The sequence below is a fragment of the Crocodylus siamensis genome, chromosome 8 (genome assembly GCF_052110815.1).
Source record: "Crocodylus siamensis isolate JL-2025a chromosome 8, ASM5211081v1, whole genome shotgun sequence".
NCBI lineage: Eukaryota > Metazoa > Chordata > Crocodylia > Crocodylidae > Crocodylus > Crocodylus siamensis.
In genome coordinates this window covers 21612543-21636428 of record NC_143402.1, presented here as the reverse complement: position 1 = coordinate 21636428, position 23886 = coordinate 21612543, and the positions used below count along the sequence as shown (strand labels likewise).

Below are 23886 nucleotides of genomic sequence, written 5' to 3'. Positions count from 1 at the left end.
CAAAACTTCATACCTCTAAGAGCAGGAGGAGCTATGGAATCTTTCACTAGAGGTTTTTAAGAAGTGGTCATATAGGGATCTCTGTCTGGGCTAATTTAGAAATAGTGCATCCTACATCTGTGCCAGGTGGGGTACTAGATTAGGCACGTCAAATTCATTTAACCCTATGTGCTAGATCTATGGACCAAGGATCTATGTGCTATAGACCAAGGATTTGGGTTTTTTTTATGGACCAACAGTCCAGCTACAGCAGCAGGTCAAGTGGCAGCAGCCTTAACCCCCTGCATACTAGCCCTGCCAACACAGCAGCTGTGGGAGCCATAGAGGTTAACACACTACTCCTCCCCCCCTGAGAATAAAGATCCCTACTGAGGGCAGTCTGGAAGAAGAAAAAAAAAAAAAAAAAAAAAAAAAAAAATCAGTAGAGGAAGCAACAGCATTACCATTCCCCACTTCTTCCTTGGTACTGGCCCTGGTAACAGTGCTCTGGCAGCTAATCGGGGTTAACTTTGCCATTGGTTGCCCAACAATTCAGTGCGATAAGCCCTGTTGGCCGCCCCCTCTCATTTTGCACCTTATATACACAGCAGATGCAAAATGTTGCCATATCAGAATTCACCACAGGCACAAAGCAGTGAAGAAACAAGCCCTGTTACCCCTCTCCCACCCCAGGCCTGTCTTCATGACTCTGTAATACTTGCCTTCCTCTGGACAAAGGCTGGATGACAGTCTCATTTCTCAGTGCCCCAAAAGGTCATTGCTCTAGATGGTGGAAGGTATTACTTCTCACCGAACTCCCAGGTCCTGGCAGTTCAAAACGTCTGCTGCTTACCATAAAGTTAAACCAAGTTGCTGAGTTTGTTTGTTTGCAAATATTATTTTAAGTGAGAATCTTTGGCAGCTGGAAACGCACAAATGCAGCCAACAGCAGAATGCATACAGTAACTTTCAACCCACACACAAGCTTGCTCATATGCTTTTTAGTATTTTAATTTATAAATTTTAAAGTTAACAAATAATGTACATCTTTACCTTTTCACAGGTCTTATATATACAACAGTAGGTCAATATTAAAACTGAGGTTCAAAGGAATTTAAGACATACAGCAATAAGACAAAAAATAGCAAGGGGGGGGGGACTTGGTTCATGCCTCAAGATTATCTGGCTCCTCTGCAGAAAATAAAAAAGTTACACTTGCTATTAAGGCAAGAAGTCTGTTCTTCCCCCTGCAGCTCGCCCCACTTCAAAAACAGAAGAGAGAGATGACTTGCTTTTCCCCTTGAAAAGCAAGTGACTCTCTTCAAATCATAAGTATAAACATTATATATAAATACAGAAGAGACACACACGTGTGCACATGGGTCTCCTTTGCACTTGTACACAATGTCTATATTTAGGATTTGAAAATGCAGTCTCCTCTACATTTATATACAGGTTAGTCCATATAAGCACTAATATATAAATAAGAGAGAGAGAGAGAGAGAGAGAGATTAGTGCTTATATGGACTAACCTGTATCCTTTTGGAGGCATACAAAAGGAATAAATCCTACAACGGGCTTATATTACACTCAACTTGTCACGTTGGATTTAGAACCATTCGGACAAGTCAGCCTTCCCACACAGTGCTACAATTTTTAAAAGACAGTCAAGCTTGACTTCTCATTAGTTTCTAAATGCTGAAGTAATTCAAAGCGTTACACTGGCCCCTTTTGTGGTTTCATAGTTAACTTTTCTGTTTTAAAAATCATAATTCCCCCCAAATCGCTGAGGGAATAACACCCAAGAGCAGCAAGTTAACTGTACATAATATGCCATGGCACAATGCTCTTAACCACTACTACTTCAAGAAACAGGTAAAAGGCTTGCAAACAAGCGTCATTTTCCAGTTACTATCAACTTTAATTGTATCCTCAGATCTATCACAGGAAAAATTTGCTGCATTTTAGTCCCTCTGTGGTGTGAGCGATGCCTTCCAAAAATACACAAATGTAAGTCCTGCCCACTGGTCAAGTAAGCATCTGCAACCTGTTTTTTTACTAGTCCACATATTAGCATGAACATATCCTGTCAATAGAAAGTACTTAATATTAGCCATAAATATCTTTGGCATAGTTTAACCACAGAAGCCAAGAGAAATTCAGATGTCAGGGATAGAAATCACTCTAGAATACATACAATTTAGATACAATCAAGCTAGAATGGAAGGCATCCTTGTGCTATAGCAGTATCTTTGATATACATTGAGCCCTCAAGTTCACACTCCACAAAATATCACAGAAAAAATGAAGTTTTAGATTTTTTTTTTTTATTATTATTAAATAAAATAGAAGAGAGCAAACTGCAAAGGCTTGGCTGTGTAACCATACAACCCAATGCCCTTTTTCAGGGCTGTTTTCCCCCTCTGCATCTTTTAAAGAGGTAATGGTTTGTTCACAAAAAAGTGTTAGACGTTTCAAATGAAAATATCTGCCTTCCTCCTCTAACCAAGAAATTGAGGTAGGCCCACAAAGCTTTTTCAGAACCAATAATGGTATACAAGAATTTTTTCTTTAATGAAGTGTATTGCACACTTCAACTATATTGGTATCAGGTCAGGGCTGACACAAATAGAAAGTGAATGGGGTAATTTACTGTGACAATGAACTGTAACAACTGGAATTCCTGGCTCAGAGTGGTAACACATTGTGTTCCTTTGTTCTGCTTCAGGAAGCAGTGCTGTTTTAATACAAAATGTGTAACTTTTCACAACTGGAAGCAAGAAATTTCAGGATATCTGCAATCCCCACCTACATCCTGCTATACACTGCTAAAGACTCTATGGGATATGTCATGTTATGTTTTCCAAGTGAGTAACTGGAAGATTTTACTGCTTCAGAAAAATAATAAAATTTCCACTCCAGGAATTAATGCAGCAAGTCAAACCCCTGCCCCCCCCACTTTCATCCTATAACCAGATTGTTTCTCCATACCCCTTAATACATTAAAAGCCTCTACACTACAAGTTCTGTAGTGCCATCTTTAAATTATATCAAGTTAACATAAAAATAAAAGTGTTTTGCCTCATTCATAAGCCAAAAGCAAAACAGTCATTCACACAAAACCACCCACACCAAAATCTGTAAGAAAACAAAACAAAATGGGCATGAGACTGCAGGAGGAGGAGTCACTCATCTACTCATGTTTCCACATTCAATTCAAAATACTTTCCAAACATCTGTCTTTCTTCTTAAGGAGACTGATAGATTTTACATTGATTTCCTTCAAAAGTAGTAGCACTGTATCTAAGATGGAGTCATAAGACACACACTGGAAATCAAATCATGCAGATCTTGTGGAATCCTATGGAAACTCTGCACGACCAAGGGCTGATCCTGCAGTAGTGCATGTTCTTGCCAACAATTTTCATATTAAAGGTCAATAGGGAGGTTTGCTGAGTATGTAACATATACTCCAGTTTTAATGATCTAATATATTTGCAAATAATTCTTCGCTTTCCTAAAATATTTGTTTTTAGCATTTTAAAGTACAGTTTATTTGAATTAGCTGAAGAGAAACAGCACTGTTGTTTTTTTAAAGCAATTTCATACTGGTAACAGTTTCTCTTTGCTCCAAAATACCCAGTGTCAATTTTGTACCCAAGTGTATCAATACCCTGGTTCCATCTTCAGTAGTTGAGACAGACTCTTGCCACCAATTGTCTCATCCACTGTACATCTGTGTAAGTAAAATGTAGGTGTCAAATCTGTACAAACCCATTTATGTCAGCTGGCAGAATGGAAGAGACAGCATAGGGAGTAACTGATTTTTTTGTTTTCTTCCCCCTTTCCACTTGGATTCTTAACGTATACAAGTTAAATTACACAGGCTCCCAAATCCATACCATATTAATGTTTATAAAAAGAACTGCATTTTTGTATTTTAATATAAAACTAGATACATTTACATCTGAGTATGATCTGACTAAATCTATATGCACATATAACTACATTGGAAAGCATGAACCATGGTATATCAAACATTAGAATAGACTGTACATTTCAACAGCAACTTCCTTCCCCCTACCAGAACTCAACGATGTGCAGCTCTCCTCATGTTGCTTGCTGAAAACGTATGCAACTTTGAACTTCTGTACGTTTCTCCACAAGCAACTATGCAGGACTTCATCTTCATGCCAAAGCCCAACAACTGTATGTCTGCAAGGTTTAAAGGGGAAAGGGTGCATATCTGAAAAACAATTTCCACCCTTTTTAATAAATACTCCGTCTAAATCTATAGAAAAAAAAAATCTTATTTCTCCTCAGCAGAAAGGAGGAGCTGTAAGCAAACACAGGCATTTCTGTGAAAGTGCTACCCATGTAAACAACCAAACAAAAGTTGCACTAAGCAGCTAGAGTCTGTATCCACATATTAATTCTGAGCAGCCACTGCCTTCATCAGGGACATAATTCACTGCCCTTCCCTTAAAACATTTAAGCATATTTCAGTCTTCTGTTTGGATACTGCTCTTCAAATGTCTCCTGTACCAAAAGCCTCATTTACTCTGAAAGAATTCCCAGCAGCTATGGTACACAAATCTCTAGCTGCCCAAGACTGTGCTCAACATTTGCAAATTGACAGCTTGACAATCACTGCAGTCACCTTCAAAGTGAAGTCCAAAAAGTCTTCCTCCCAGGCTCCCACTCATTCAGCTCTTGGGTCACAAGAAAGTAGTAACTATCCAGCACAAACAAACATTCTCCCCATCCCGAGACATGTGGTTCAATTAGTGCCACACCACACTCAAGATATTGAGCTAATACACAGTTCCCAAAACACACGAAACTGGCTTAAGTGTGTAAGTGTACAAGAGGAGTTTGCATTCAGATGAATAGCAGTTCGCTTCAGACATGGTATGATAAAGAAGTGGCATGGACTAAATACGTATTTTTGCCAAGAACTGAAATCAGGTCTGACAGTGAATGATGGGTTCATCATGGCCCCCTTATATAGAGTTCAACTCTGTACATCAAGGATAAGAAACAGACAAGATCCAGACATTTCTTCCCTATCCCATATGAATCGGCAAATACGTTCATAAGGCAATACTCAGTTTTAAAAAGAATTCCAAGCATAAATGGAAATTCTGCTAATGTAGGTAATTTTGTCACCTACTCTTCAATTATCAGCCTCCTCGAAGTTCCAAGATGCGATTTTAATATTTTCATGTTCAAGAACTGCCCTCTCCCTCAGGCAGGACAGTTTCTTCTCACAGTGGGTCTTTACTACTTTGATATTTATACTAAAACAGCAGGATTAAATTAAAACCTAGTAGCTCGACTTCAGCATCTTTCAAGCAACTGGATTCTTTTAAGAACAAGACAAAAAAGTGACGAATTTACTGCTCTCTGGCATTACCCCATCACCTGCCTTTTTAGAGTAAGCAACAAAAATAAATTACAGACAGATGAAGCCCACAATTCATTGCATCATTCAAGAAAATCTTCCGTTCTGTAGTGTGCAGTCTCTGCTGATCCACCATCACTGAGGTATAAAAGTAAGAATCATCCAACTTATGACAAAGTAGAAAAGGAATATGGGGTAAACGACCAAAGCTTTGCGATTTGGAGGCTGGCTATCTGCCAGGAAGGCTGTTGATGCTGGTGGGGAGAAATAAATACATATACTTGAAATGTTAAACAATTAAAAACTAGACAGTTTTCCAGATTAATCAAAAATGAGTTAATGCTTTCAAATTAACATCTGCTTTCCATTGAACGGTGAAAGGTAGTGCTACAGTAAAATGATAATAAATAATTCCATCTCACAATTTTGTAGGGATGACCACTGCTCACTAGCTTTATCGCCCTTTATCAAAGGAAAGGATGGCACTTGGCTGATATTACACACAGGACGAGACTAGCACCAATACAACAAGTGTGTACATGAATCAGTGTTTTCCAATGGTATTCTTTGGCCTAAGTCTCATGTTGAATTAATTTGTTTCTTTTTTAATTCTTTCCCCAAGGGACAAAAGGTCAGGCACCATCCCTCCAGACCTGAAGTACTAAATATAGGTTCTCTTGACACAATTAGGATCTTGAGCAGCAGCAGACATGTGGGGAAGGGGAGGGTCCTTCCCACACCAAGGGCAGAAGTGCTATTTCCACACGAGCCTTAAGTGCCCTGGGGAACTTAAGACTTCAAACCACAATCTCCTCCCACTTTATGCTTCCAGCAGACTACTAGGCAGGTCTTTCTCTTTAGAAAACAAGAGCAGTAAACATGCCTTATCACATGTAATAGTTATATAGCTGACATTTCCTTACCTATTGTTGACCAGGCAAACATAGCCATCACTACAATAAGTCGGACAATGAAGCTAACAGTGCCAGAACCTGCTAGTAGTACCAGCCTGCATACCAGCATAGCCACTGTCAAGGGCAGGACACAGTAACCCAGGACACACAGACTCTGAAAAAAAGATCTAGAAAAGAGTGAGGGAGACAGAGAAAGAAGACAGAAGAATTCAGTTGAGTTTTATGGAAGCTTGATGCTGCATACTTGAATGCATTCGCTTCCAATGTTCATATTGATACTCACATGGTTCCTCCAAGCAGTTTTGAGTTTAGCGTAATTACAACTGCTCCAAACCAGATGATAACAAAGACCTCAGCAAACTGGGGACCTCCATCTTCTTTACTATCTGCTGACCCTCCCTGAAGCATCCTGAGGCACAGAATAGTCTCACATCAGAAATAAAGTAGAATGTTGTTACCATCTCTGTTTGTCTTCCTTTTGTCTGCCTTAAGTCTGGGACAGAATGATTGTCAGATCTGTTCAAGGCCAAATAAAGCTCATTTATTTTTGGATATAATAATGCGATCGGTACTGTACAGAGCAGGAAAATAAATTTTTTAAGCATACACGCTGATCACATGCAAAGTGAAAGATACAACTACTGAATCTTCCAGACCTTTAAAAAGGATTATGAATGATTTGTTACTGCAAATATACAAGTAAAAAGAAAAGCAATATGCCAGGTAGGAGCTGTATTCTTTTAAACCAAAATGGGATAACTGACAACCAACACCCAAGGAAAAGCCAACCTGCTTACTGGGTATTTTGCATCGGTTTTCCACCAGCCCAAAGGGACCACGCCTTGCCTAGCACAATGGAGGACAGCCAGGGTGAGGCTGAATTTATACCCAATATCAATGTAGACCTTGTAAAGGAACACCTTGAGAGGCTGAACATCTTCAAGTCAGCTGGTCCTGACAGTTTGCACCCCAGGGTACTTAAGGAGCAGGCAGGCATCAAAGCCCAGCAATTGGCAAGGATACTGGAGAACCTGCAGCACACATGTGAAGTATCCAAAGATTGGAAGAAGACTAATGGGGTGCCCATCTTCAAGAAATGGAGGAAAGTGGATCTGGCAAACTACGGGCCAATCAGCTTGACCTCAATCCCTTGAAAGATTTTGGAAAAAAATTATCAGAGACCATTCTTGACAAACTGGCTGGCGGCAACATCCTGAGGGACAGCCAGCATGGGCTTCTTGCAGGTAGGTCTTGCCTGACCAATCTCATTTCCTTTTATGACCAGGTGACATATCACCTGGACAAGGGAGAAGAGATTAACGTCATATATCTGGACTTTAAAAAAAGCCTTTGATCTAGTGTCCTATGATCGCCTCGTGGAAAAACTGGCCAACTGCGGCCTCGGCTACATCACAATCCGACGCCTGGGGAATTGGCTCCAAGGTCACACCCAGAGAGTGGTAATCAATGGAAGTGAATCATCCTGGTACTCCGTGACCAGTGATGTCCCCCACGGCTCCATCCTTGCACCTGTTCATTTTAGCATCTTTATTAACGATGTAGACATTTATGTCAGAAGCAGGCTGGCCAAGTTTGCCAATGACACCAAACTTTGGGGTAAAAGCATCCACACCTGAGAACAGGCTGGTGATCCAGGCTGACTTAGAAAGTGGGCATTTAAAAACCTGATGACATTCAATATGGAAAAATGCAAGGCACTACACCTCGGGGGGCGGGGGGTGGAAAAGAGACCTGCATCAGGCTTATAGGCTCAGCAGTGCTACACTCGCTAGCAGCATGGCCAAAAGGGACTTGGGGGGGTCATGACTGACCACAAGATGAACATGAGCCAAAGGGATGTCGCAGCTGGTAAGGCAAACAAAAAAACCTGTGGCTTGCATCCATAGATGCTTCTCAAGCAAATCCCAGGATGTCATTCTCCCACTGTACTTGGCCTTGGTGAGGCCACAGGTGGAGTACTGCATCCAATTCTGGGCTCCACAATTTAAAAAGGATGTGGCAAAGCTTGAGAGACCAGAGGAGAGCCACATGCATGATCAGAGGACAAGAGAACAGGTCTTATGATGAGAGGCCAAGAGCCATGGGACTCTTCAGCCTGCAAAAGTGCAGGCTCAGAGGTGACCTGGTGGCTGCCTATAAGTATATTAGAGGTGTTCATCAGGATCTGGTGGAATACTTGTTCACCAGAGCACCCCAAGGGATGACAAGGTCAAATGGTCACAAACTCCACTAAGACCATTTTAGGCTGGACATAAGGAAAAACTTCTTTACTGTCCGAGCCCCCAAGGCCTGGAATAGACTGCCTCCAGAGGTGGTGCAAGTCCCTCCTCTGGACTCTTTTAAGAAACATTTGGACACCTATCTTTCTAGGATCCTTAGGCCCTAGCTGACTTCCTGCCCCTAGGGCAGGGGGCTGGACTCAATGATTACCCAAGGCCACTTCCAGCCCTAATGTCTATGAAATCTATAAAGATATTATTACCCAAAAATTAAACTTCAGGGCAGTGGTTTTCAACCTGTAATCCAAAGATCCCTGGGGGTCCACACACTATGTCTAAAGGGTCCGTGAAAGATGACTATGATCAATGAAAAGCATGTGAATACCCACGCTTACAATTCAAAGGTGTCTGCACCTCATTCTGAATTTTTTTAGGGGTCTGCAAATGAAAAAAAAAGGTTGAAAACCACTGCTTTACAGACCATAAACGGGTTGTTGCAAAGGTTAAGAATAGTGTTATTTTAACCAGTATGGCAAAAGCTTTGCTCTTGTTTTTGTCTTTTCATATTTCCATGTGGAGTTTTAAAACAGACTGCTGTTGCAGCTACAGCTAAACCATTTTATAAGGTCCACACAGAAACTGCTATTAAAATGCATACATTTGTGCCATTAATGTTGTTATCTCCCAATTCAACCACTCTAGCTGCATTTTAGTTAAAACAAAACATTAAGGCATGACAATGATTTAAATTCAAGTACCAAAATAATAGAAGTAGCAGCCTTTTTTGATTTAAGTTTGTTTACAAGCTGTCCACAATTATAAAATGACAAACTAATGATGTATTTTTTGAATGAAGCAAAAAGCCAAAATAAAGAAGTGGATTTGATAGCTAGCCCATTTTTAGTATCACAAGCATTTCATCTACACATTAATGTTAAGGACAATTCACATATATTTCTTCATATCCCATGTGAAATGTAGCATTTCAATCACAATTTTTGCAATATGCATAAAATTAAATAATTACTAGGATCTGCCCAGCTTTCAGTAGAAAACATCCTGAAGGCAATCAGACTGGAAAAGAACTATGTTTTCATTCATTTACCCTAACAGTCTACATAAAAAAGGCAAGGGTTAATGGGTTTTAGACATCCAAAATATCTTTAACAATATTATTAGTAATATATATAGCACAGCAGTCTAAATATCAGAATAACTAACTTGACATGTTTATTCAGAAACCCAAACATTTTTTAGACAGAGACAATGGGTACTTACAGTGCAAGTGAGACACAAAGCACTAAGGGGCCCCAAAGATCCCCTGTAAAGAAAGAAAAAAGGAGGCTCAGATTTTCTCTCAATCTAGCAAGTAATGAAGCCACCCTTTGTGCCCCTTTTTTTAAGCTCCCAGACCTATAGTTGTTATATTTAAGACCTGGTATCATGTGCTACATAAAGTGACACTTCCAAGGGTTTCTGTCTTCACAGCTATTTGTTTAAAATAAAATCTTAAATGTTTCTCTGTGAATCAGGGTGCCATAGCATGCTAGGATGCCTTGTGATCCTTTCAAGGGTGACACACAATGTTAGCACTGTTAGCTGTGGAAACATGATTTGCAAGATAAACTCCAAGTTCTTTGCAACCAAAGAACTGCTTTATTATTTTTCTGTAGCCAAAAACATGTGAAAACTAAACTGACTTTTTCTGCAAAGTGCTTGAGTACACTGAGGGGCACCTTGAGTATAACAAGGTCAAGAACCACTACTCTACCTTGTTCCTTAACCACCTGTTTGCTTGTGCTATTCTGCATCATACAGTGAAACAACACAGAACAATACTTTCTGTTTGCCAGAGACTTTGTTATCAATTTTCTTTGTGCAATACAGGCAGTGTTTTGTTTCGTTTTTCTTAAGAGGGGGAGGGGAGGGGAGGGGAAGGAAAGGGCATGGAATTCTGAACCTGAACTACCCTCCTAAGATATCAGAAAATCATTGGTACATACAGTCTCTGAGGAGTGCGCTGCTTTTTTTGGGATACATGACATGCACAAATTTCTTCCCAACTGCCTTTAGATCTCGCATCTGAAATACAGAAGTGACATTTCAATACAGTATACTCCACTTATAGTTATATCAGGTAAATATGTAAAATCATTTAATTGCACAACACGATACTAGTTTCAATTCCTTTCTGTTGCTCACATTGAAACATGTATCCATTATCTGCATATCTCTTCATAGTTTCTAGGGTCGGAAGGGACCTGAGTAGATCATCTAGTCCGCCCCCCTGCTATGGCAGGAAAGATTACTGGGGTCAAACGACCCCAGCAAGGTGTTCATCTAACCTCCTCTTAAAGACCCCCAGGGTAGGAGCCAGCACCACTTCTCTTAGCCGCCCTGACCGTGAAGTAGCGCCTCCTGATATCTAGCCTAAATCTACCCTCTGCCAGCTTGTGACAGTTATTCCTGGTCACTCCTGGCAGTGCTGGGGGGAACAGGGACTTCCCCAGTGCCTGCTGATCCCCCCTGACTAGTTAGTAACAGGCCACTAGATCCCCCCTCAGCCTTCTCTTGTGGAGGCTGAAGAGGTTCAGGTCCCGTAGCCTCTCCTCATGGGGCCTGCCCTGCTGCCCCCTGATCATGCGAGTGATCTTAAATGCATAAAATATTTAAGTGCATACCAATTTTCAGCTCCAATGTACAGGCAACCCTCACTTAAGGCTCAGTTTTTCCAGAACCAATTAAGAGTGTTAAGTGGAACTGCGCTAAGCAAAACCCATTTCCTCATAGAAATGAATGTAAATAGATGTTAATTGGTTACTGCCTGCCCCCTCCCCACACCTGCCTGCCAGCACGCCAGCCCAGGCCTGTGTTTCTGTTGCCCTGCTCTGGGCCCCCGCCAGTCCTGGCCCTGGTGCAGGTCCCATGCTCATGCCTGCCCCCACCACTCGCTGCTTTTCATTGCCACTGCCTCTCCCCACCCCCTCACCTGCCTGCTGGCCTCTCTGGCCCCACTTGCTAGCCTGGATACTGGCACTCCTACAGCCCCACTCTGGGAACCAGTGAAGGCCCTGTGGCTCCTCACCTCTGTCACCACCGATTCTCCCCCCCCGCCCACTCTGGCCCATGCCAGCCCAGGCTTCAGTCTTCCTGCTGCCCTGCTCTGGGTGCGGGCTTCTGGTGGTCCTAGCCCTGGGCCCCAGCACAGGCCCCACACTCCTGCGCCCCCCACCCTTGGTGCGGGTCCCTGCTGGCCCCAGCCCTGGTTTGGGCCCTGCACTCTTCCCCCCTGTTGCCACTGCTGCCCCCCCCACCAGCTCCAGCACCACATGCCAGCCTGGGCTCGCACTCCTGACGCCCCATTCCAAGGCCTCATGCCTTTGAACAATATAGTATCCCTGTCACACTATCAGTCACAGTCCACCAGCACGTAGAAAGCTCAACCAGCTGGCTAGTATGGTTAAGGCACAACAGCTTCTATAGCCAATGATATGGAAGGAAGCTACATGACTATCATTTCTGCTGGCCACCTCTGTCACCCCAGCTCAAACCCCCGAGTCCCCATTTATGGCTGGGCTAACTGGGGAGCAGAATTTGACAAAGTTTAACACAAGGCTAAAACTCACACTTCTTGAGCTGTACCATAAGACACCATAACCATAAGATACCATAAGCAAATTGCCAAAATATGTTAGCATCCCTTATATTAAGTGTTACAGAATTTAATAAATCAAAAAAAAAAAAAAATAGTAAGCCTAAGCAAATCTAGCCCAATACTTAAGACTTTGTTCACTGCCTGAGGAAAACGGGGTCAAGTTATCCAGCTAGTTCTTCTGAGCCCCACTCGAAACTTCCACAGCTAGAGATTTTCAGCAGATAAGAAAGAACTAAGTTTGTGTAAGTTTATGTCTATTATTCAAATCCTTTGCTCCTAAGAGGGAACTTGTTTTATACCAAGTTTTTATATTTAAAAATGTATGACAAATTACAAGATAAGAAAATAGATTCAATAGTCCACAACCATCTGGCACAAAAGATAAGCAATCTTCGTTAGTGTAATTAATATGGACAAAGCCAGAAATATAAACTCACAATAGTATCCCTAACAGGCTCGTCCAGTGTGGAGTAGTCTTCATCAGGGGAGTGAGATCCAACAGGAACTGTGATCTCCCCTTCCACTGGGATATCCTCAGATATTGACACATCAGAGAGACCTGCAAACTAAGTGTTTTTAAGGAGTTTTATTATTAAAAATACAGAAACTAGTGCTTCAACCCCTTGTAGATAAGCAAAGAAAAAGCTGGTTTTTCAGAACTGTAAATTAGAGTATTTAAATATTAAGATTGTTTTGTTTTAGGTCAGCAGCACTCTGCCTACATCAAGGACTTCACAACCTCAAAAGGCAGACAGTGTGCAAGCTAGAGGATAGATATAGTTAAAAGTTTTGTTCTATTTACCTGTAATCCCCAAGTGTAGAGTTAGACTGATATTGTAGCTGCGATGGTCCAGATATTACGTGAGACAAGGATTTATTTGGGTGATATATTGCATTAGACCCACAGAAGAAGACCATCTTGCATTTGAAAGCTTATCTACCTGTAGCCAATCTATGCAGTGCACTGAATAAAAAGCATCACCGTAAGAAATCCTTGCCCTTCTGGCTTTTTTTTAAATATGTTTGCATAGTAAGTTTGCTGGGACAAGGTTCATGGCTTGCCTACATAATATAAAGACCCAAGTACATTTAGAGTGCCAAATGTTTCATAATAGCTACAGCAGTGCCTCTTGGGTGTATTCTCTGCCTTCTGTGCAATGCCGAGAATACCATCAGCAGACAAAATATTAAAGAATTGGCCACAACAGTGAGATGACCTCATACGTGATCCCAGCACACACAGCAGCCACGAAGAGCCACATTAAATTTATAGAGTTAAAAACAAAAATATTGTCACACTTCCCGCCAGAAGAGCTTTTTGCAACTGCTGCTAGGTAACCAAAGCAGAGAGGTAGTTAGTCATGGGAGTCGGAAGTCACCCAGAAGGCAGGGTAGAGATGCACCTGAATAGGCTAACTAAATAAGACAGATCATTCATGAACCTGGGTTCATGAATGCTTGTTTTCTCTCATATATATGGGAGCTTCCCCTGCAAAATAACTGACCCTGGAGAGGAACCCTTGATAATTCATCCCCAAAAACCATTTTTTCCCTTGCCTTGCCACATGCCAGCAGCAGCTAAAAGGGACTGTGAGATAAGAGGGTGGGGTCCTTGCAACTCATTGAGAGAAAGCATATTGGAGACACTGTCACTGAATGAACCAGGGTTCATGAAAGCTTGTGATCTCTCTCACATGTATATGATGAGCGCCTCATACATACGAGGGAGAGCAGAACACAAGTTTTTGTGAACCTAAGTTTATGATAGATATATCTATCTATCTATCTATCTATCTAATATATCTACATATGAGTTTATGATATAGAATACAGGCACCCCCTGCTTAGCGCTCTTAATTGGTTGCTGAAAAACTGAGTGTTAAGTGAAATGAATGTTAGGTGAAACCAGAAGTATTTGACAATCCAAGATGGCGACTGCAAGCGTTAACAAAACTCACAGAGCACTAAGTGAAATCAGGTATCAATTAAAAGTGAGCGCTATAGCAAAACAGCGCTAAGCGGATGTTGCCTGTATCTATCTATCATAAACTCCATGTATGTTTGTATGTAAATCGAGGTTTATAATATCAATCCCTCCCTCTCTATTGTATATATCCATCTCTATCATAAACTTGGGTCCACAAGGTATACAATATACTAGTTTACAATATCTATCTATATATAGTATATATTTATATGCATACTGTAAACTCATACACATATATAACTTTGTTTCTATACTGGTTAGCCTATAAAGGGGCACCTCTATCCTGTCTCCTGACTCCAGACAACCACGAGCAGCCACCTCTCCGCTTTGGTCACCCAGCAGCAGTTGCAACAAGCCAGTGGAACCCCTCCCCCCGCTTGGTGCTGGGAGCACCACTTTAATATTTTGTCAGCTGAGGGCGCCCCCGGCCCGGACACCACCCCACACAACCCCTCCCCCCCGATAGCCGGACCCCTTCTGCGAGACTCAGAAGTCCGGCGCGCGCCCATCCCCCACCCGCCGCCACGGCCCGCGCTGCCCCCGCCTGTTCCTGGCCGCGGTGGCCGCCAGCGGGGAGGCGCCTCCTGGCCCCGCTCTCACCAGGGGCTTCGCAGCGCCCCCAGGCCCGCTCCCCTCCGCCGCCGCCATCTTGGTCCCCCACCCCGGCGGTGGCGACGTGGAAACAGAGCACTGACCTCATCAGCACGCGCCGGGCTCAGGAAAAATGACGTCACGCTCCTTCCTCCCCTCCCGCTCGGTGTCCATGGCAACGTAGGGCGCGGCCGCCAGAGGGTGTGCGAGGGCCGTTTGCGCGAGAGCCGAGATTTAAAGGGACAGGGACCTCCCCCCAGGCTGCACAGGAGCCCTTTGTGCCTGTGGTTAGGCTGGGAGCCACCTCTGCGGGCTGGACAGCCCCTTGGCAGACATGCCACAGGCCCAGCCCAAAGCATCAGCTGCAGGGGAGATCAGCAAGGATCCTGGTTTTCTCTGATAAAAAAATAAATAAAAATCCCCAATTTTTGGTTTAAAAACAGGAACCTAAAATCCACACTTTTTCATGATTAAAATGAAACATCACTAATATTAGTGATCATGGAAAAATGTGGATTTTAGGTTCCCTTTTTTTAACTGAAAATTGGGGGGTTTGGTTTTTTTTATCTGAGAAAACCAGGACCCCTGGTGATCAGCTACCACCGCTGCCTAGTGCCGCCCATCGCTGCAGCCCCTGGGCTCAGCAGCTCAACGTGCCACCTATGCCAGGGGCCCAATGGCTATGGGTCAGCCATGCCGGCTAGCTCGGTGCCCCAGGCTGCAGGCAGTGGCATATGAACTAGGATGACACAGTCTGAGCCCAGTACGGGCAGAGACTCAGCTCGGGGAGCCCCCTTAGTGCTCTCCCTGTGTTCTCCGTGGTGGCAGATGACAGAACAAGGAGTAATGGGCTTGAGTTGCAGCAAGGGAGGTTTAGATTAGATATTAGGAAAAACTCTCTCACACGAAGGGTCATAAAGCACTGGAACAGGTTACTCAGAGCGGTGGTCGCGTCTCCATCCTTGGAGGATTTTAAGACCTGCCTAGACAAAGCCCCAGCTGGGATGATCTAGTGGGGATGGTCCTGCTTTGAGCAGGGGTTTGGACTAGATGACCTCCTGAGATCCCTTCCAACCCTCATCTTCTATGATTCTATGAACAGGATCCTCTTGGAAGGGCCTGAGCTTCCCTGGTCCCTGTCCTGGCTTCTATCAAGAGTGCCCCCCTGGGGGTCGATTGCTTCAAGGATGCACCCTCCAGGTGTGAGGGATACTCCATCCAGCTTCAGCCCCTGTTCTGCATCTGTCTGCAGAGCCCCCTCAGTGTCTGGTTGGTGGCTGTTGGTGATGAAAACCTCCACTCCCTGTGTTTTGTACTCAGACCAGCCAAACCCAGCACAGAGACTGTAGAAGATCCTTACATGGTTTGAGACATGTTAGTAAATACACATGCCTCCTTTTTCAGGGCTGGGGAAGGGGCCTGCCATGCATGAGTGACTGGTGCCTCCTGGGGGGCATTTGCCCCCCCAGCAACCAGTCAGCAACTGGAGGGACGGGTCCCCTGTGGCTGATCACACAGATTGGAGCGGAGGTGTTCACCCAAGGCTGATTGCACCAACCTGGAAGTGCACTTCCAGGTGTGCCGCTGGCACTTTTGTGCTGCTGGAATTGCTTTTCCTGGCACCCCCACTCTGTAGCCAACGCTCTCAGGAGAGGCACCAGTGCTCTCGCCTCCCTCTGCTGCCCATCGCCTAAGTGGGGAACACTGGTTGTCATGTGGTTCACCAGCACTCTCAAGGGGTGCACGTGCACCCCCATGCACCCCCTATGCGTCACCACTGCTGCTGTGGTTTTGCTCCAGGCAGCCATCAGGCTCTAGGGGATGGCCTGCACATTTGGGTTCAACTTTTGATAGGGAAATTTATCAGCTGGGTCTACTAATCCCCCTTTATGCCCATTCCTAATATGTGTCACAGCCTGGCTGGATAGGCAGATTCTGTGAAAATCAATATTGGCCTAAGACCAGCAGGAAAAGCTGCACATCAAGACTGAGGGCTTTGGCACAGCTCTTTTGATCACGCTCATGCAATAAATTCCATTCTGAAACTGAGTGTTATTAATTGGTTCCCTTCCTGTTATAATAGCAGTTTGACCCTTGTAAGATGACCCTTATTGTTTTATATGTAATTGCACATTACTATAAAAAGTGTGTCTTGGAAATTCCAGTTTGTCATTTTTTCCACGCTACATTGACAAGAATAAGGTGAAAACCTCCCATTGTGCCCTTGAGATCGGTCTCTCCGGCTGACATGTTTATAAAGCATTTTCTTCCTGTTAATATGACCCCAAAAATATTTAAGAACTGTCCAGAACAGCAAGTGAGCTCTTCTTAATCAGCTGTGCTAATATCCGAGTATATTTCAGAATTCATTGTGATGGTGTTCTGCTTGGTGCGTAAATAGGGACCTACTTAAACTGCAGTATCATGATTTTTGCAGGAACCATGAAAAACAGCAACCTTCTCAGTCACCATGAAAAATGGCATCAGTTGCAATTTCCCAGGAAATCAACCAAAAAAAATTAACAAAAATTAAATGCTGGTTCCCCAGTGGGAGTCAGTGGTCCTCGCTGCCATGGCAGCCCACCCGCGCAGCCGAGAAGGGAAGGCACCAGCTGGTGAGGGGACAGGAAGGATAGCCGCCAAGATGGCAGCTGCCCCCCCCCCACTTGCCTCTCCTCCATTTACTGCTGAGGGGCCACAAGAGGGGCAACCAGCAGTAAAGATGGTGATCACCCTCTCATCCCTCCTCCCCTTGGAGCCTCTCTGCCAACCAGTGCCAAGGGACAGGGCCACCATAAAATGACCGCGAAATCAGCTATTTGGGCTAAAACCAAACCACAAAAATTGCTTTATTTTGCCACAAGTTAGGTAAGTCCTCCTGCGTAAGCATGGAAATGGAGGAAGTTTTCATCCTACTGACTAATGTTTCCCTGCCTTCTCCAGGAGAAAATATGTTCTGAATTAAAAGACAACAGAAAAGAGGAATGAAACAGAAGACACAAAATTACATATGTATATATTTCTTCATATAAATAATATAATTGACATCTAGGGCCTCCAAAAATAAAAAAAAAGTGCTTAGTAGATAGAACATAGAGTTTTTGTTGGTATAAAATAAAAGGCCTCATGTTTTACTTTGTCCTAATCCAGGCATTCAAGTGAAAAAAGACCATTTTATACTGATTTTTGTATATAAAATAATTATAGAATGATACATCACTCATAATTATATGCACAAAAACATTGTCTCTAACATCTGGACACTCCATTTATTGATCTACATTCAGACTTAAGAGAGACATTACAGGAATGTAGATCAGAGGTCTGGGACCAAATGCAGTGGGATTGCTGATTGACAAAGATTGTTGTTGTTTGGTTGGTGGGGGTTTTTTTAAAGGAAATTCAAATTTTCAGGCCAACAGTTAAAGAACAAACTGTGACTGAAAATATAGTTTATGACTTAATTCCTTCAGAGACTTAACTTTGTACACTGTGAGCAGTTTCACTGATTCCAATGAGCTCACTCACAGAGCATAAAATGAGGCATACATATAAATCTTTGCAGAATCAGGACCTACTTCTAGTTCCCCAAGCTAAGTCTGCTGCTGGTCATTTGGCTTAGAAGAAATATCAAGTTTGATAGATTGAGTCAATTTACCATTCTGCAAACTAGGCTGAAAACTACATGACTGCTAGATGATCAGCGCTCTCTGCAGCTGGGCGAGGTGTCCTGGAGACAGGAGTAGGGATGTTGTCAGGCTATAAGTCATAAGAAAACAGGGAAGGACAAGACATGGGCAATAAGCTTGGCATCCAGACCAAGCCCCATTAGCAGTGACTCATCCTTCTACTGGGTTTCAGGAGTCAGACACAAAGCCCTGATAAGTATCAAGGCCTCCATTACCAAGAAGGGATTCTGCTTGCAACTGAGTAGACAAACAAATGATGTGAAAGTGGAGGGACACCCTTATCCCAAGATCTCCTCCCTAAGACATGGCTTCTCCCTTCAGCTGCCAGTGCCTCCACTGCTAGCTTCACCAGCTGGCCCTTCTCATCAGCATGGAGGCAGATCTTGTCTGAGAGCCATCTGCCATCTACCACTGGCAGGAGCTGGGCCCATGACTTACACTTGCCATGCTTACACAGCAAGCCAAGCACTCAACCTTTACTGGTGCTGGAGAGAAACTGGGCTAGCAAAGAAGGGTGAGACTGGGTAATGGGGCTGGGTGCAGGACAGCAAGCAGACACAGACTCACTCAGAGAGGGGCCTTCCCACACTGTTTTCTCTCACTTCTGACTCCCCTCGAGGGCTCTGTCATTGCAATGTCTTCTTGCTCAGCTACACACAGTAACAGGGATGCTTCTGCTGCCCAAGTGGGATTGGCAGGTGTTAAAACAACACAGGAAATGAGAAGGGGGTGAGAAGGTTTGCCAGCAATAATAGCGCCAACACAGGACTTCCTCTTCTTGTTAGGCCAAAAAGCAGTTCCTCTGTACCTGTCCCAGGGCTCAGCAGAGGAAGCACCAAGCTGTCCCTGCAGAATAACTGACCCTGGAGAGGGACCCATGGTGAGTCATCCCCCCAGATCTTTCCACTCTTATCTCACTTCATGCCACCAGCAGGTGGATGGTGACCTGCCAACTGAAGGAGACTGCAATAGAGGGTGGGGCTTTGCAATCCAAATGGGAGATGCTGCCTTCCCTGGGAGGCAGGAGGGCATCAGGGAAGGAAGGCTAGGATGGAGGTGAGGCTCACATTGATATCCAGTTCCTTCAGAGGCCCAAGTAGGATGGAGACACTTTCTACTGAAATGCCTTTTTACAACACAACACAACACAGAGGACACACTCCAAACCCAGGAGGGAAACATCTTTCTTATGCATCATGGGGGGCCTGCTACTCTGGCTGCAGGCCTCGCCATCTTCACCAGTTGCCCTGATATAGATTTTATGTAGGCTGAGGTGGTCACCAGAAATCACCAGATTCTTGGCCTGCTGGTCAGGGTAGGGGAAAGGTTTAGGCTGTAACGGATAGAGGAGGAGAAGGAACAGAAATGGCAGGCAGGGCTTATGCACTAGATGCTTGAGGATCCAGGTTCCTAGATCTTCTGGGAGCTTGGAGAGGCCCCCAGATGGAGGCTTCTTGTCTGGATTCTGTCCTTTTTAAACTCATTTGGTCCTTTCTTCTAGCTTAGGGGGCATCAAAAATGTGGCTCCAGCAGAATTAATTATGGTGGATGAAAGTCTGTTGATGATGTTGACTGGGTGGGTGGATGAGGACGAAAGCAGAAAGGTGGGCAGAAGCAGTGTTTGTGGCCCCCGAAACCTACAGGAACTCTTCACATGTAGCTGAGGTAGGGTCTTTCATAGGAAACTGGTGACAGGAACAGGCATGAAAGAGGAAGGGTATGAGGCAAGCTGTTCCTCCAAAAGAGGCTGTAGGGAGACAAAGAAGCACATGAAAAAATGGGGTAATGTATCTGCTTGTACATTTGGTGGCACTGGCAACATGGAGTGCTGGAGAAAATATTAAGTGACCTAATAATCAGCAAGAGCGGGCTGGGGTGATAGACTGCACCAGGTTAAATGAGGGGCCAAACTGAAGTACCAAGAAAATAAAAGGTGGCAGGGGCAGAACAAGTGGGAAGGTTGAGTCCTCTTGGGCACAGCCACAGTAATGGGGAGGGAATGACCTGAATGCAAATACAGATTTAACAGGGATTTCATAGATTTCATAGACATTAGGGATGGAAGGGACCTCGGGAGATCATCGAGTCCAGCCCCCTGCCCAAAGGGCAGGAAGTCAGCTGGGGTCATAGGATCCCAGCAAGATAAGCATCCAATTACTCTTGAAGGTGTTCAATGTAGGTGCTTGAACCACCTCTGCTGGCAGACTGTTCCAGACCTTGGGGGCTCGGACAGTAAAGAAATTCTTCCTTATGTCCAGCCTGAAACGGTCTTGCAGGAGTTTGTGACCGTTTGACCTCGTCATCCCTTGGGGCGCTCTGGTGAACAGACGTTCCCCCAGATCCTGGTGGTCACCCCTGATAAACTTATAGGTGGCCATCAGATCACCCCTGAGCCTGCGCTTTTCCAGGCTAAAGAGTCCGATGGCTCTCAGCCTGTCATCGTAAGATCTGTTTTCCTGACCTCTGATCATGCGCGTGGCTCTCCTCTGGACTTTCTCAAGCTTCTCCACATCCTTTTTGAATTGTGGAGCCCAAAACTGGACGCAGTACTCCAGCTGCGGCCTCACCAAGGCCGAGTACAAGGGGAGAATGACGTCCCGGGATTTGCTCGAGAAGCATCTATGGATGCATGCCAGCATTTTGGTCGCTTTACTAGCCGCAGCATCGCATTGGAGGCTCATGTTCATCTTGTGGTCAATGATGACCCCCAAGTCTCTTTCTTCTGTAGCGCTAACCAACATAGCATTGCCGAGCCTATAAGGGTGCTGCAGGTTTTTCCTCCCAAGGTGGAGAACCTTGCATTTTTCGGTGTTAAACACCATCAGGTTCTCATCTGCCCATTTGCTGAGCTTGTCCAGGTCAGCCTGGATCACCCGCCTGTCTTCTGGCGTGGATGCTTTGCCCCAAAGTTTGGTGTCATCGGCGAACTTGGCCAGTCCACTCTTGACTCCAATGTCCACATCATTAATGAAGATGTTGAACAGTATGGGTCCCAGGACAGAGCCTTGAGGGACCCCACTGGTCACAGGGCACCATGATGAGTGACTGCCATCAATCACAACCCTCTGGTCCGACCACGGAGCCAATTTCCCAGCCAGCGGATCGTGGTGGAGCCAAGGCCACAACTGGGCAGTTTGGCCAAGAGGTGATCATGGGATACCAGATCAAAAGCTTTTTTGAAGTCAAGATATATGACATCAATCTCTTCTCCCTGGTCCAGGTGATAGGTCACCTGGTCATAGAAGGAAATGAGATTGGTCAAGCAAGACCTACCCGCAACAAACCCGTGCTGGCTGTTCCTTAGGATGTTAGCCTGGGCCAGTCCCTCAAGGATGGCCTCCTTAATAAACTTTTCTAAGATCTTCCCCAGGATAGAAGTCAGGCTAATGGGCCTGTAGTTAGCCAGATCCACTCTCCTCCCTTTCTTGAAGATCGGCACCACATTGGCCTTCTTCCAGTCTTCGGGCACTACACCAGAGCGCCAGGAGTTTTCAAAGATCCATGCCAGGGGCTGGGCTATGACGTTCGCCAGCTCCTTGAGTACCCTGGGGTGCAGATTGTCCGGGCCGGCTGACTTGAAGGTATCCAGCTTCTCAAGGTGTTCCTTCATGAGGTCAGCATTGATGGAGGGTAGGGGATCCCCCTCACCCAGATTTCCCTGTCCCATAGCAGGCATGGGCATCCCATGCTGGTCAGGGTAGAATGCAAAAGGCAACACAGCGATGCCTTTTGCATAGGACGAGGCCTCTGAGATGCCCTTTGCCTCCACTGAATAGAGTACATTCAACACAGCTGGACAGAGGTTAGTGGGAACTGAATCAAAGGCAGCTCTTCCAAAGCAAGCAAACAAAACAAGAGAAAGGGATTTCCCTCTGCAGCCCCAGCCAGCAGGCTCCTCCACTCTTGGGGAAAGGGACAGCTAGGTTGCAAGTAGCACACTGCATCTCCTACTGAAAGTAGGGAACTCTTCTGGAGCCATACAGCTAAAAGATCTGGTCCCTGGATGGAGGGGACTATGCAGGACCCCACTGCTCCCACCACACTAAGCACTAGGGTTGCCAGCTCTGTTTGAATCTATTTCAGGTGGTTTCCTCACGTGATATAACAATATCAGGTATTCACGTTGTAGCCTTATTGATCTAGAGGAAAAGGCAATCAGGACTTGTAATAGAGATGATATCTTTTATTAGATCAACAAGATTTCTGCAAAAAAAAAAAAATCTTTACTTGCAAGCTTTTGGGCACAAACACCCTTCATCAGACATTGGAGAAAAGACTGTAAAAGTTCTCCTGGGTAGAAACGAAAGTTCATATTTCATAGGATTTCACAGAGGAGTCAATAGATGGAAAACTCCTCTGTGCAGTCAGTTCATAGCTGGTATGGAGACTCTCACCTCTGTGTGAGATCCTGTAACGATGCAAATTACCTTGAAACAAAGGCGGGGGGCAGTCTCTCACATTTCAGGTGATCACCTGCTTGGGAAAAAATTAAGATCTCATTTTTTTAAAAAACTGCTGAAATTCAATATCTTCCATGTGTCAGGTATCCAGGTGGTAATGATGACATGCTTTAATGATGACATGAATGATTTTACATCAGGAAGGCAAAGGCACATTACTATTACAATTTAGAAACCCACTGAACATGGGCGACTGGTGCCTCCTGAGTCTGAGGGGCACCAGACTGCCGACGGGGGGGTCCCAGTGGCCTGCCAAGCCAGCGGTAAAACCAGAAGTGTACCTCCAGTTTCATGGCTGGCGCTTCCAGGGGGTGCATGGCTATGAGCGACTGGTGCCTCTTGAGTCAGGGGAGCACATGCCCCCCCTGACACCAGTCAGCGACCAGGGGAGGGGTGGGGATCCCCATGGACGATCTCACTCACCAGAGAGTCCCATGGCCACTTCTGGAAGTGGTGCTTTTGCTGGTGGCCCCGCTTCCCGGTCAGCGCTCACCGGGGGGCACCAGTGCTCCCCCCGCCGTCACCTAAACTGGGAGTGTGGCCTGACAGGGGCTGCACCAAGGGGTGCACGTGCACCCCCTACTCGCGGCCAATGCCACTGCTTCAGCATTGATTTTAACGAATCATTTCTCCCTGGGGTGACTCTCAGCAGGCTCCTGGAGATCTCTCTCTAATTCCAGGAGACGCCAGGGCAACCCTACCAAGCACTCAAGGGCGAGGGACGGGGCAAGGCTTTGTGTCCACCCCGCAGGCCTTCCCCGGGGGGGCCTGTGATCCCGCTCCGTCCTTGCTGCCCAGAGCCAGGGCGTTTCTGCCCGAGACCTGGCGGCTCCCGGGGGCCGGGAGGCAGGCGCGAACTACAAGTCCCAGGCAGCCCCCGCTCGCCCCGCGCCCCGCGCCCGGGGCCGCTGCGCTCCTGCTGCTCCTTTAAGGAGGGCGGGAAGGCGGGCGGGAGGCAGGAGCAGCA

General features: G+C 45.1%; 1 protein-coding gene across 1 annotated transcript; it reads right to left on the bottom strand.

Annotated features, from left to right (window-relative positions):
* Window positions 1-972: 972 nt before the first annotated feature.
* Window positions 973-14860, bottom strand: YIPF6 (Yip1 domain family member 6). The gene is made up of 7 exons (XM_090061172.1): window positions 14780-14860; window positions 12630-12758; window positions 10541-10619; window positions 9816-9858; window positions 6581-6706; window positions 6307-6464; window positions 973-5637 (listed from the first exon to the last, which is right to left on the bottom strand). The coding sequence occupies exons 1-7, from the start codon at window positions 14825-14827 to the stop codon at window positions 5519-5521; spliced, it is 702 nt and encodes a 233-aa protein (XP_089917298.1). The 5' UTR covers window positions 14828-14860; the 3' UTR covers window positions 973-5518.
* Between the last annotated feature and the right edge of the window lie 9026 nt (window positions 14861-23886).

What these genes read in the sequence shown, in the direction of transcription:
- YIPF6 (XM_090061172.1), bottom strand. Translation starts at nt 14,827, where the DNA reads ATGGCGGCGGCGGAGGGGAGCGGGCCTGGGGGCGCTGCGAAGCCCCTG. An exon ending in CTTTGTGTCTCACTTGCACT is followed by an intron (nt 6,707 to 9,815) that starts GTAAGTACCCAT and finishes TCTGTGCCTCAG; the next exon opens with GATGCTTCAGGGAGGGTCAG. An exon ending in AAACTGCTTGGAGGAACCAT is followed by an intron (nt 6,465 to 6,580) that starts GTGAGTATCAAT and finishes ACTCTTTTCTAG; the next exon opens with ATCTTTTTTTCAGAGTCTGT.